The sequence below is a fragment of the Meles meles genome, chromosome X (genome assembly GCF_922984935.1).
Source record: "Meles meles chromosome X, mMelMel3.1 paternal haplotype, whole genome shotgun sequence".
In the NCBI taxonomy this organism is placed as follows: domain Eukaryota; kingdom Metazoa; phylum Chordata; class Mammalia; order Carnivora; family Mustelidae; genus Meles; species Meles meles.
The window spans coordinates 111,229,422-111,241,656 of NC_060087.1; the positions used below are offsets into that span (position 1 = coordinate 111,229,422).

A 12,235-nucleotide genomic window follows, 5' to 3' on the forward strand; every position below is an offset into this window, starting at 1 on the left:
TGACTTTTGATTATGATAAATCCCATTCATTGAAGGGCTCCCCTGTTTCTGACCATGACTTTTATCTCTCTAGCTCAGTCACAACTTCTTGTTCCAGAGCAAAAGGACTCGTCTAGCTGGTACCAGAAGTTAGACACTAAGGACAAACCTTCTGTTTTTTCAGGTACTGAAAAGATTCTCTTTTGCCTGGTTGCTATGAACACTGCAGAGTAAATAGATTTCATCTGGACAGATAAGACAGTGTCAATCCCAGACACTTTCTGCTATGGAGTGGTTTTACTGAGTCCATGCCCATTAACTGATGTTCATTCTTGATCCTTTCTATGGCATGTTAGCTCCTCGGGAGCCTGCTTAGCAGTGTGGTAAAAATTGCAGGCTCCAGGGCCAAACTGCTTGGGTTTAAACCCCAATTTTGTGACTTGCTGGTTATGTATAACTTTGGTCAACTTAATCAACAATGCTGAGCTTCCATTTCTTTTTCTGTAACATGGAAAGATTTTTAATAGTACTGGCTTCATGGGTCTTTATGATAATTAAAGGAGATAATGATATAATCCCTTATATCAAACAGGCATTATGCTAAGTCTTTAGTGTTAGCTATTAATATTCAGATTCCAAATTAAGGTAACTTGTTATTGTTCTAGTTAGTATGTCAAGTCTTTCAGGGTATCCCTATGGTACCTCTCTATTTGGTAATGCCATTGAGCAAATAGTGATCAAATTAATACCACTGATCAAAGAAAAGCTCTGTCTATCCTGGATAAATTGGATGTTATCATTATTTTTTCCCCCTTTGACTCTGGATTGTGTGTACTAGGGCTTCTTGGATTTGAGGATAATTTTTCATCTATGAATTTGGACAAGAAAATTAATTCACAAAATCATCCTACAGGGATTCATCGGGAACCCCCACCACCACCCCCTTCAGTGAATAGAATGTAAGTCCTGTGTCAAAACATGTTTCCTATTTAGGAGACTTTTTTTTATTATAGGCAGTTTCACTTTTGAAATTCTCGTTATTTGCTAGGCTTCCACGTGACAAAGAAGCTTCTAACAAGGAACAGCCCAAAGTGACCAACACTATGCGGAAGCTTTTTGTACCAAATACCCAGGCTGGGCAGCGGGAGGGCCTCATCAAACATATCCTGGCAAAGCGAGAGAAAGAATATGTCAACATTCAGAATTTTAGGTTAGTCTCTCTTCTACTTACTGAGGTATGGCATACAAATGGCTATTTGTTATTTAAGGTATTATTTTAATTTAATAAATTTTATTATTAAAATTATTTTAATTTTAATTTAATAATAAAATTTTTAATTATTTTAATTAATAATCAAAGCATAATAAAAGGAATGGTCACCTGGCTCAAACCCCTGTCTCTGTATTTGTCAATAACATACATTTACAAAATAACACAAATGCTACCATTTCCCAACTACTGATGATACTATGTCTACTAATGGTTCTAGCCACTCAGAACCAAATCAAGCTCACATATACTAGAGAATTATCCCCTAGCACATTCCCTAAGCAAGTGTATTTATCTTTCTGTCCTGCTGAATTTTTTCTCACCAATATTAGAAGACAATGTCTGCTCTTACCACTAGCTTAACTTACTTACTTTTGTAAGTTAAGTACAGAAAATTTCATCCAGTGCTCTTGATTGAGAGTTCTGTCTTGGATTCTTTCCTCTGTATCATATTTTTCATTTCATTTTTAGTTATTGGTATCTTTTCTGGACCTAATGTGTGTGGTGTGGCATGGCGTATATTCTGGTGTGCAAAGCAGCAACACTTCTCTTTGTTGTTTGTGAACAACACGTACCCTTAATAGTCCAAGATTCTGGTCCCATCTGCTATCCCAGTGTGCCTCATTTGTCCTAATTCAATTATAACCGTATCCCCTGTAGTTCCTCATGTTCCCCATGATGCTTATTTTTGTATGTAAACAGTTAAGACAGTTATATTCTGCTATCCCCCTTAATACTGTATCTGCCTCCACAGAATTTCCTACACAGATGTCCTTGTAAACCTTCGGGAAGTGAGTTTTTGGATTCAGTTACAGCTCCTTATGGAACAGTTATCCACATTAGATGTATTTACAGCATGAAGATACCTTTTTCCCATCCACAAGCTCTCCAAGTATAAGTTTGGGTGGAGTTTAATTAAAAGGAAATGTGGTAGAGCAATTAACTTTGCATTTTTTAAATAGAGACTTCGTTCCTTTCTGTGGGTTCACCTAATGTAAACTTCAGAGAATTAAGCCCACTGCCTTTGTGTTCTACATGTGAGAGCATTTTTTATATGTATAGCAGAACATTTTGAGAAATTATGTTGGTTTATTGTGAACATACTCTTGTATGAAAATGATGAGAGAACTTCAATGGTTCATACTTAATTTTCAAATAATTTTTTGGTGTTCTGTATTAGATTTTTTGTTGGAACGTGGAATGTGAATGGCCAGTCTCCAGATAGTGAGTTGGAACCTTGGCTGAACTGTGATTCAAATCCTCCTGATATCTACTGCATTGGGTAAAGAACACATCTGGAATTTCCTTTTGGCTCTATATTTGGTATTAGTTTCCGTGACATTTTGTCCTCCTTTTGCTTTTTAACTATTTGTTAAAAACTCACCTTAGACTATATGTGAGAATTAACTTGTGGATCAAATGTATGAGATAAGAAAGGAATGATACCTGAAATGGTGAAAGGAAACACCTAGTCCTCTCAAAATGCAAAGAAAACTGCATTCTTAATAGAAACAGACTTGAGGTCAAGTCCAACAGTGACTGTTCCTAGAATATATAAACAAAGCTCCACTCTTGTCCCTTGTGGAGGTTTTTTGTTTTTTGTTTATGTTTTGCATAGTCTTTGCATATATTTTTTGGAGACAATACTATTTTAATTTTTCTGTGGAAGACAATGTCAGATTTACAAAAGTAAAGATTAGTTTTTTTGACATTGATCTTTGGCAACATTCTTATGCATATTTTTTAAATTTATTTTTTAATTTTTTATTAACATATAATGTAGTATTTGTTTCAAGGGTACAGGTCTGTGAATCATCAGTCTTACACAATTCACAACATTCACCATAGCACATACCCTCCCCGATGTCCATAACTCAGCCACCCTATTCCCCCCACCCCCCACCAGCAACCCTCAGTTTGTTTCCTTTTTTTAAAAAAGATTTTATTTATTTATTTGACAGGCAGAGATGACAAGTAGGCAGAGGGGCCAGCAGAGAAGGGGTGGGGAGGGAGGCTCGCTGCTGAGGAGAGAGCCGGCTGCCAATGCAGGGTTCAATCCCAGGACCCTGAGATCATGACCTGAGCTGAAGGCAGAAGCTTAACCTACTGAGCCACCCAGGCACCACTCTCAGTTTGTTTCCTGAGATTAAGAGTTTCTTATGGTTTGTCTCTCTCCCTGGTCCCCTCTTGTTTCATTTTTTCCTCCCTTCACCCCATGACCCCCCCGCATATACTTTAAAAAAAAAAAAGATTTATTATGGGAGAGAGAGTGCATAAGCCCGGGGAGGGGCAGGGAGAGGAGCAGGGAGAGGGAGAATCTTTGAGCAGCCTAGCCACTGAGCAGGGATCCCAGGACCCTGAGATCATGAACTGAGCTGAAATCAGAAGTCAGCTGCTCAACCAACTGAGCCACCCAGGTGCCCCCACCCCCTCTTTAAGATTTATTTTGCATAGCCGGTGCATATACTTATAGAAGATCTTTTGATAAAGAAAGCTGCTTGTCCTTGCTGATCACCTGGGTCAATAGAGCAGTTCTATAAAAATTTGTCTCTTTCCCTATTCCCTTTTCACCTAATGTCTCAGAAAATGGGAAAGGAGGTAGACAGAGATAATTATGGGAGATGCATAGATCTCATGTCTTCTTGTTTTTTTTCAGATTCCAAGAGCTGGACTTGAGCACAGAAGCCTTTTTCTACTTTGAATCTGTGAAAGAACAAGAGTGGTCCATGGCTGTGGAGAGAGGTTTGCATTCCAAAGCCAAGTATAAAAAAGTAAGCTGCATTTCATTTTGTTTTTTAAAATACAACTAAATAGAACTCCCTATAAGTTATTCTGTTATGTGTAACTTGTTCCAAAAGAATGGTTTAATTGACTTTCCCTGGGGCAGACTAATTCTTTACACCTATTTTTCTAGAAAAAAAATTTCCTGAGCTTTCTGATCCTATGTTTTCATTGTTTAGGTAGTTTTAAGAGAAAATAAGAATTTTATTCTCAGAATGATAATTACCTTAAAATAATTACTTGTAACAGTAAGTGTTTAAGATCAGAATTGTTCACTGACATGGTCAGAACTGGATGCTTTATAGAAAAGTAGTTTGAAGCATGTGGGTGCATAGGGTATGCTGTGGAATCAGCAAGAAGTGTTGTAGAATTTAAATGAGTTGACTTTAGCAGGGTGGGCCAATTTGTTGGTCTTTAGAAAGCATGTGGTAGAGGCTACCAGAAGAGTTATTTTAATTATATGGCTACCATACAAGCCCTTTAAAAGCAGTTATCTGAATATTTTTCATTTACTTCTTCTGACAGTTGATATAGATAGTAAAAATCCTGAAGGTGTTACTCCTCTCATATAGGTCACTGATTTAACACATATTTCAGACATATTTCTAGCTCTAGTTCTCAGACTAAAAATAATCAGAATAAAAAAGATTGCTCTTGGGTGCCTGGGTGGCTCAGTGGGTTAAAGCCTCTGCCTTAGGCTCAGGTCATGATCCCAGGGTCCTGGGATCGAGCCCCGCATTGGGCTCTCTGCTCAGCGGGGAGCCTGCTTCCTCTTTCTCTCTCTCTGCCTGCCTCTCTGCCTACTTGTGATCTCTGTCTGTCAAATAAATAAATAAAATCTTAAAAAAAATTTAAAAATTGCTCTTTTATAAATTTTAATTTCTTAAGAAATTGGAAATCAGAGACTAAGAATGAGAAGCAAAAGGAACAAGCTGGGATAGGGGTTTTTTATTTGATTTTTTTTAATGCTATCTACTCCTGGTAGGTTTATAAGTATTTAAAATAATGAATCCTAGAGTTGAGTGTACTTGAGGTCCCCAAAAGACTTTTAACTCCTGCTGGTCAGAGTCAGATAAGAGCTTACCCAGAGAAATTTTGTTTCCTTTTTATGGGGTCCACTGGGAAATTAGAGGATTTGGATTCATATTTGAGCATCATTAATATCTTCCTGGTGGAAAATCAGTTGTTGGGCAAGATGTGTGGCAAAGAGTGGTATTAACATGAACCTTTTCTAACTCCCTGGAACTCATAGGTTCAACTAGTCCGCCTTGTTGGGATGATGCTCCTCATATTTGCCAGAAAGGACCAGTGGCGATATATCCGTGATGTTGCTACAGAAACAGTTGGAACTGGAATCATGGGGAAAATGGCAAGTTACTTTGGAAATGAGCTTGATTATTATTTATGTTCATTTGACATTTAACTGCTAGTTGTGTCTTTGTACTAACTGTGAATAATTACTCTTGCTAACAGGGAAACAAAGGTGGGGTAGCTGTGAGATTTGTATTTCACAACACTACCTTTTGCATTGTCAACTCCCATCTGGCTGCCCACGTGGAGGACTTTGAGAGAAGAAATCAAGATTATAAGGACATCTGTGCACGTATGAGTTTTGTGGTCCCAAATCAGACCCTTCCACAGCTGAACATCATGAAACATGAGTGAGTGGTTTAATCTCCTTTGCCTTTGAATAGTGGGGCTGAAAAGAGATTAAATGGATAGGAAACTGAAGAGTAAAGGATTACCATTTAGGGATTGGGGTCACAAAGAAGACAAGGTTTTTGAGGAATAGCAGATTCATTGAGGCAGAGAAATCAGATTTGCTATCAGAGGTAAGATTAGTTCTGTTAGTGGCCATATAAGAGTAATGCTGGAGGTGTCTGTCAGCTGGAGTCAGTTTTTATTGTTTTTTTATTATAAAATAGAAATGTTCATTGTAAATATAATAAAAGAAAATTAAAAGTAGAAGTCACTCTGCTCTCCCAGCCAGTCTCTCAGAGGAAACTGATATTAACATTTCGCTGCATATCCTGGAACTATGCTGTCCATTGTGACAGCCAGCCATAAGGGGCTATTGGACAATTGAAAGTAGTTAGACCAAATTGAGATGTGTTGTATACATAAACTGTACATGGATTTCAGAGACTTAGTGGGAAAAATGTAAAATACCTCGGTTTTTCAATATTGATTACATGTTGAAATGATAATCTGGATATATTGACTTAAAAAAATTTATTGTTAAAGTTATTTTTACTTGTTTCTTTTACTTTTTAAATGCAGCTACTAAAAAATTTAAAATTACGTCTCTGACATGCATTTTATTTCCTGTGAATAGTGCTATTCTAGACCTTTCTCTATATGCATACAAACACATGCACACTTATTGTATAGGACTATATCGTCCTATTATTGTGGGTCTCTTTCCAAGCCACTGTGTATGTGTGTGTGTGTCTGTGTACTACATTACCCATATTAATGTGTATATTTTGTATATACTGTTTATATATATATATGGATATGTATATTCTTATTAGTGGCTGTGAATCGTTAAGAATAAGGGCAATGGAGATTTAGACAACAGTGGATCAATATGATAATATGGGAGAAAGGTTCATAGAGAATAGGACTTAAGGATAGAAGCAGAAATCAGTTGAGGGATGGATTGGGTGGTAAGAAATGAATAATTGGCAAGAAATTAATAATGGTAATTGAAATTCTGAGAGTGGTTTGAGATGGGAATTAGTAGGAAAACAAAAGATAATTTAGGATATTAGCATCAACAGAGTGGGGTAATTGAGGAAAGAATAGGGAAGGGTAGTGATATTAGCCTGTTCCCATATTATCTTAACAATTAGGATCATATACAATTCTGTATCATGGTAGTAAAAAGTCAAGGCCTTGACATTAATAAACAGTTGCCCTGAAATTCCTTAAATTTGTTTCCTCAGAATTCCAGAAATTTCGTGTTGCATTTAAGATTGCCAAAGAGACCCCATTCAGGACTTGGGATAGCTCACAAGGAGACTCCCTTTTAGTGTAGTAATTTCAGGGTCTCCCCATGGGAGCTCTCAGCACATGTAGGGGCCTGTTGCCGTGATTGGGAGCCTGAGAATCCTGTGGCAAGCCAGTCTTCCTCCTGTCTGCAACTTAGACTGTGGATCTAGGGCAGGGATAGGCAGATTGGCTGTAGTGGAGAGCTGTGGAGCTACTTTTGTTAGGGTCCTGACTGGGAGAGCTGTCATTCAGACCATGCAGACCTTATTGGAGAGCCTGCAGAATGTCAGGGCTCAGAGAGGCAGAAAATGTTCAGATTCTTTTCCCCTGGAGACCTGGCAGGCAGCCAGACAAAATTTTGGCACTAGTCCAGCAAATAAACTACATGCTTCTTTTAGGCAGTTAACTCCTTGGCTTCTGAATCCCACACATACACTGTATTTCCCTATCTTTGTTCTTCACGTATGGAATGCTTCTCTTCCCACCTATTTAGTAATCCCTGGGCCTTCTCAGGTGTTGGTAGTACTTCTCTCCGAAGGATAAGTTGTAGCTTAAACCCTTTGTCTCAGGTAGTGATAAATGAATCCTTATCAATAATCTACCTAGGTTTTTTCTCCCCATTTTCTATTTTTATGCTAATTATTGCTACTCCTATTTATGTATTTCTTGATCTTCAGTGTTGTCATCTGGTTGGGAGATTTGAACTATAGACTTTGTATGCCTGATGCCAATGAAGTGAAGAGTCTTATTAACAAGAATGACCTTCAGAGACTCTTGAAATTTGACCAGGTGAGTAAGTTTTCATGTTACAGGTACTTTCCTAAATGGCAGACAATATTGTTAGGTTTATGAGATATGTGTGTGGCAGGTGTGTCTTACTCTAGGAATAGATGGAAAGGTCTCATTGTCCTGAGAAAACATATGACTAGTAATACACACAAGGTTTGTAGTGCTTTTATGAAGTGCTTGGATAGGAACAGGAGAGATAAAAAAGTAAATACAGCATTTGTTCATTGTCTTTATCAAGAAGAGATTTCAGTGATTTATATAAATAAGTTGGAGAATGGGTGGGGTTAATTGGAGAGTACTTCCTGGAGGAAGTGGGCTTTCAGCTATGTTGATGTGGTTTGGCAGATGGAACAGGGAAAGTTGCTGTGTGATTACTTGGCAGGCTTAGCAGCAGTGTGGAGGTAAAAGAGGGAGGCCCTATGAGGAGATTGGGAAGAACAGAAGAGAAGTTTGGGATAAATAACAGAGACTGTGGTCTAATGGGAACTGATTGAGAAGTTGGGGCTATCTAGCTTATCGATGTTAAAACCTGTAGGAAAAGCATTGATTCAGTAACATTTATATAAAACTGGATATTCAGGAATCTAGTTTTCTGTAAATTTGCCTTGGAACCTGGCACATGGCTTGAATTTTTACTTCAGCTTCTGGATACTGGTTGCTAAAATTGAATGCTTCTTATGGAGGAAGAAAATGTTTTGATTTGATTTTAATGTAAGCCTTTTTGACCTTCAGACATAGTAAAAATTTAGGAGTTTTGTAGTTGAATGTTTTTTTTTTATAGTGAGCCTTTTTTGGCTATATCTTTCTTCATATTGAGGTTGGCTGGCGGATATCTTTACATTTCTTCCTCTGTCATGCTTCCAAAGGGTGTACAGTTGGAATAAATTCTGAATCTTATGTAATTCTGGTAAAGTATTTGAGTAGGATAACTTTCAGAATGATCCGTAATGATTCACTGAATTTGGCTTTTGGAGTTATCCATTCATTTGTGTGTATGTGTCCAAATTCACTGAATTTGGCTTTTGGAGTTATCCATTCATTTGTGTGTATGTGTGTTTTTAAATTAAAATTTTGCTAGATGGTTCCTGTCTAGTTTGGGAGAACTTTAGATTATTCATATTTCATTTTTCCATTCTACCCGATGACTGTTAGGAATAAAAAATTAGCAATGTGTTCATAATGAGCATCCTATCTGTGGGTGAGTTTAGATGCTATGGGAATGGCAAGATTTTAATTCACAAGGTACAGATATTTCATTTATGTATCTGATAGTTGGAAAGGCTGTGGAACTAGTTAGAAATGGATGATCAACCTGATTATCACTTGTATTAAGATGGTGTTACCCTGCTTATGCGATGCTTCTTTCCATCTCTAGCTAAATATTCAGCGCACACAGAAAAAAGCTTTTGCTGACTTCACTGAAGGTGAAATCAAGTTTATCCCCACTTATAAGTATGACTCTAAAACAGATCGATGGGATTCCAGGTAAAGTAAAAAGAACCTCCTCCTGGAGTGGGTTCAGGCCTGCTTTTATTTCTGTCTGACTACGTTGGTGAAGGGCTAGGAATTTTTTCTGTTACGCCAGAAGCAGACATAAAAACTTAATGGCTCAGTGCTATTACAGAAGAGTTTTTAATTCATGTGAACTTAAAGGTGAGCTTATCTTAAGAAAGTATTACTTCTTCTGTGTCAGAGCTGTTCAAGTTTTATGGGCTGCCTGCAGTGCCTTATTTCTGTCATCTAAACAGACTCAGATTTTTACCTTCCTGATTCCACCCTTATTTCCTTACCAATTATCCTGTTCTGAATGTTTTTTTTTCCCAAGTTGTTTCTCAGCTCCTTAGCTCAGAACACCAGAAAGTGAACCATGATAGGTTCTTCCAGCACAGTGGTTCTCAGCCCTGACTATCCATTAGAATCTCTTGGGAGGACTTTAAAAAATACTGATGCCTGGGCCCAACCTCTGTAACTGCCAGAGAAAGCTAAGAACCACTGTCTGGTGGGAGAGGGGAGCTTTGATTTCCTAATTCCCCCCAGTAAAGCACCCCTGTCAGTATGTTCCTGGTAACTGTCTTCTACCTGCTATCTCTTTGTTTCCTATGGTTTCCTACCTGGCTGAGCCCAGAAGCTTGAAAGACAAACTCCCTGGGCATGTTCAGCTTCTGTAGACTCAGAGCACTAGGGTGTGGTGGAGAGGAGTCTATATCCTTGTGCCCTAAGGGAGCTGGTCAGCAAGTGAAAAGTGACACTGGCAGAGCTTACGCACTTCACCTTGTTTCTCCCACTCACCTGACTTGAGAGTCAGTTGAAGAGCTACTGATAAGAACTTATTTGTGTCACTTCTGGATCAGGTGTACAAGGTGTTGCTTATTTTAATATAATGATGAATGGGTTTTGTCCCTAACCTTAGTAATCTGTGGGCTGTTAGATGTTCAGACTTGCTTGCTTCGTTAGTTCATCTTTATCTGAAGAAGCTAGACTTGTCATGAAAGTCTAGGTTTAAAGGAGAAATCTCTACTATTACTTACCTCCAGAAATTAAGCCCAGTCTTGGAATATAGGATTGGGTTTTTAGATTTTTATTTGTTGTCTGTCTCTGTGAAATGTCATTGCAGTTCATTGAGCAAAGTGCTGAATATAGTTCTGAAGATATTTTGAGAAGAGGCTATTATATTTTCCCCTGGGACAATGTTGTTGAAGTTGTAATGTGAATTTTGGGAGCACTGTTTATTCACTCATTAAACAACTATTCATTGAACACCTACTTTGCACAAGATAATGTGCTAGAGGTTGGGGATTCAGTGGCAAACAAGCAGACACAGACCCTTTATAGAGCTTGAATATAGGGAATATTATATAGGGAATATAGGGAATATTATAGTTGGGATCATTAGGAAAAGAGAAGCATATAAAAAAGGACTTAACCCAGGTCTGAACCAGTATGGTATGTATTACATTATTGTGTGGTATGTTCCCTTTAAATGTCTTTCTTTATTTGCAGTGGGAAATGTCGGGTTCCAGCCTGGTGTGACCGGATTCTTTGGAGAGGAACAAATGTTAATCAGCTTCATTACCGGAGTCATATGGAACTAAAAACCAGTGACCACAAGCCTGTTAGCGCCCTCTTCCATATTGGGGTAAACACTTGTTTGTTCGTTTGTGTGTGTGTGTTAGGTATTCTTAGAACATCGTTTAGACTCAGAACAGTTCAGTAGTTCACTGAGCCCTAAATGTTACCATAACCAAATAATCGTTTGCAACATTGAGAAATTAGTGCCCTCAATCCTCCTAAATGCTGTCCATATGCTTCTTAATATGCTAGGCCTTTTAGTGACACAGATGTTTCTTCTGCTGCATAATGGCTGGGTGGTAACCTTAGACTCCTACTAAAGTTGTTATACATAAGGAAGAGTTGGAAGCTACGTTTTTCTTTTTTTTTTTAAGATTTATTTATTTGACAGAGAGAGATCACAAGTAAGCAGAGAGGCAGGCAGAGAGAGAGGAGGAAGCAGGCTCCCCGCTGAGCAGAGAGCCCGATGTGGGGCTCGATCCCAGGACCCTGAGATCATGACCTGAGCTGAAGGCAGAGGCTTAACCCCCTGAGCCACCCAGGTGCCCCTGGAAGCTACGTTTTAAAGGATGAGTAGCCTCTCCTCAGATAAATAGTAAGGAAGGGAAGCCCTGGGAAAGAGGTTCCAGGTGAAGGGGTGGGAACAGCAGGAGCAAAGGCATTTGAGTGGGTGGCATACAACCACTTCTGTATCTTACCTTAAAAGGCATGTTGTCAGCCACACTGTTAGTGAAATTTGCTGTCCAGGAGCACAAGTTTTAAATTTTTTAAAAGATTTATTTATTTATCTTAGAGAAAAAGAGAGCATGAACAGGAGGGGCAGAGGGAGAGAGTGAGAGAGAATCCCAAGCAGATCCCATGCCAAGTGTGTGGAGTCCGCTATGGGGATCTCAGGATCCCAAGATCATGACCTGAGCGGAAACCAAGAGTCAGACACTTAACCGACTGTACCACCCAGGCACCCCCAGGAGCACAAGTTTTAAAATTTTTCTTTAACTGTTGCATCCTGGGCTGGATTGATGGCCAGTTATTTAATTTTTTTGTCTCTGATGTGAGTAGTTTTTGTTTTCACTTGTATATTTTAGGTGCATGTTAATGATATGTAGGTTATGTCTTGGGATCTTACTGATTTATTACAGCTAGTACATTTAGATTATTTCTTGTAGATTTTCCAGACCTACAGTCCTGTAATCTGTCAGAATCTATAAAGTGCAGTGCTTGATAGAGTGGACTTTAGAGATAGACTGCTTAGATTTGCATCCCAGTTCAAGGACTTTCTAACTCTGTAACCCTGGAAAACATATGTAACATCACTGTGCCTCAGTTTCCTCCTCTATAAAATGGAGAAAACAG

The 12,235-nt window shown here is 38.5% G+C and overlaps 1 protein-coding gene across 3 annotated transcripts in view; it reads left to right on the plus strand.

Moving 5' to 3' along the window:
* Positions 1-12,235, plus strand: part of OCRL (OCRL inositol polyphosphate-5-phosphatase) — a 51,984-nt gene that overhangs the window by 18,947 nt on the left and 20,802 nt on the right. For all 3 annotated transcript variants that reach the window (XM_045995618.1, XM_045995620.1, XM_045995619.1), the window contains exons 6-15: positions 74-163; positions 818-938; positions 1,028-1,189; positions 2,430-2,531; positions 3,906-4,020; positions 5,283-5,399; positions 5,504-5,691; positions 7,702-7,813; positions 9,189-9,298; positions 10,814-10,949. In XM_045995618.1, the coding sequence (XP_045851574.1) occupies positions 74-163; positions 818-938; positions 1,028-1,189; positions 2,430-2,531; positions 3,906-4,020; positions 5,283-5,399; positions 5,504-5,691; positions 7,702-7,813; positions 9,189-9,298; positions 10,814-10,949 (1,253 nt within the window). The remainder of the gene's footprint in view (positions 1-73; positions 164-817; positions 939-1,027; positions 1,190-2,429; positions 2,532-3,905; positions 4,021-5,282; positions 5,400-5,503; positions 5,692-7,701; positions 7,814-9,188; positions 9,299-10,813; positions 10,950-12,235) is intronic.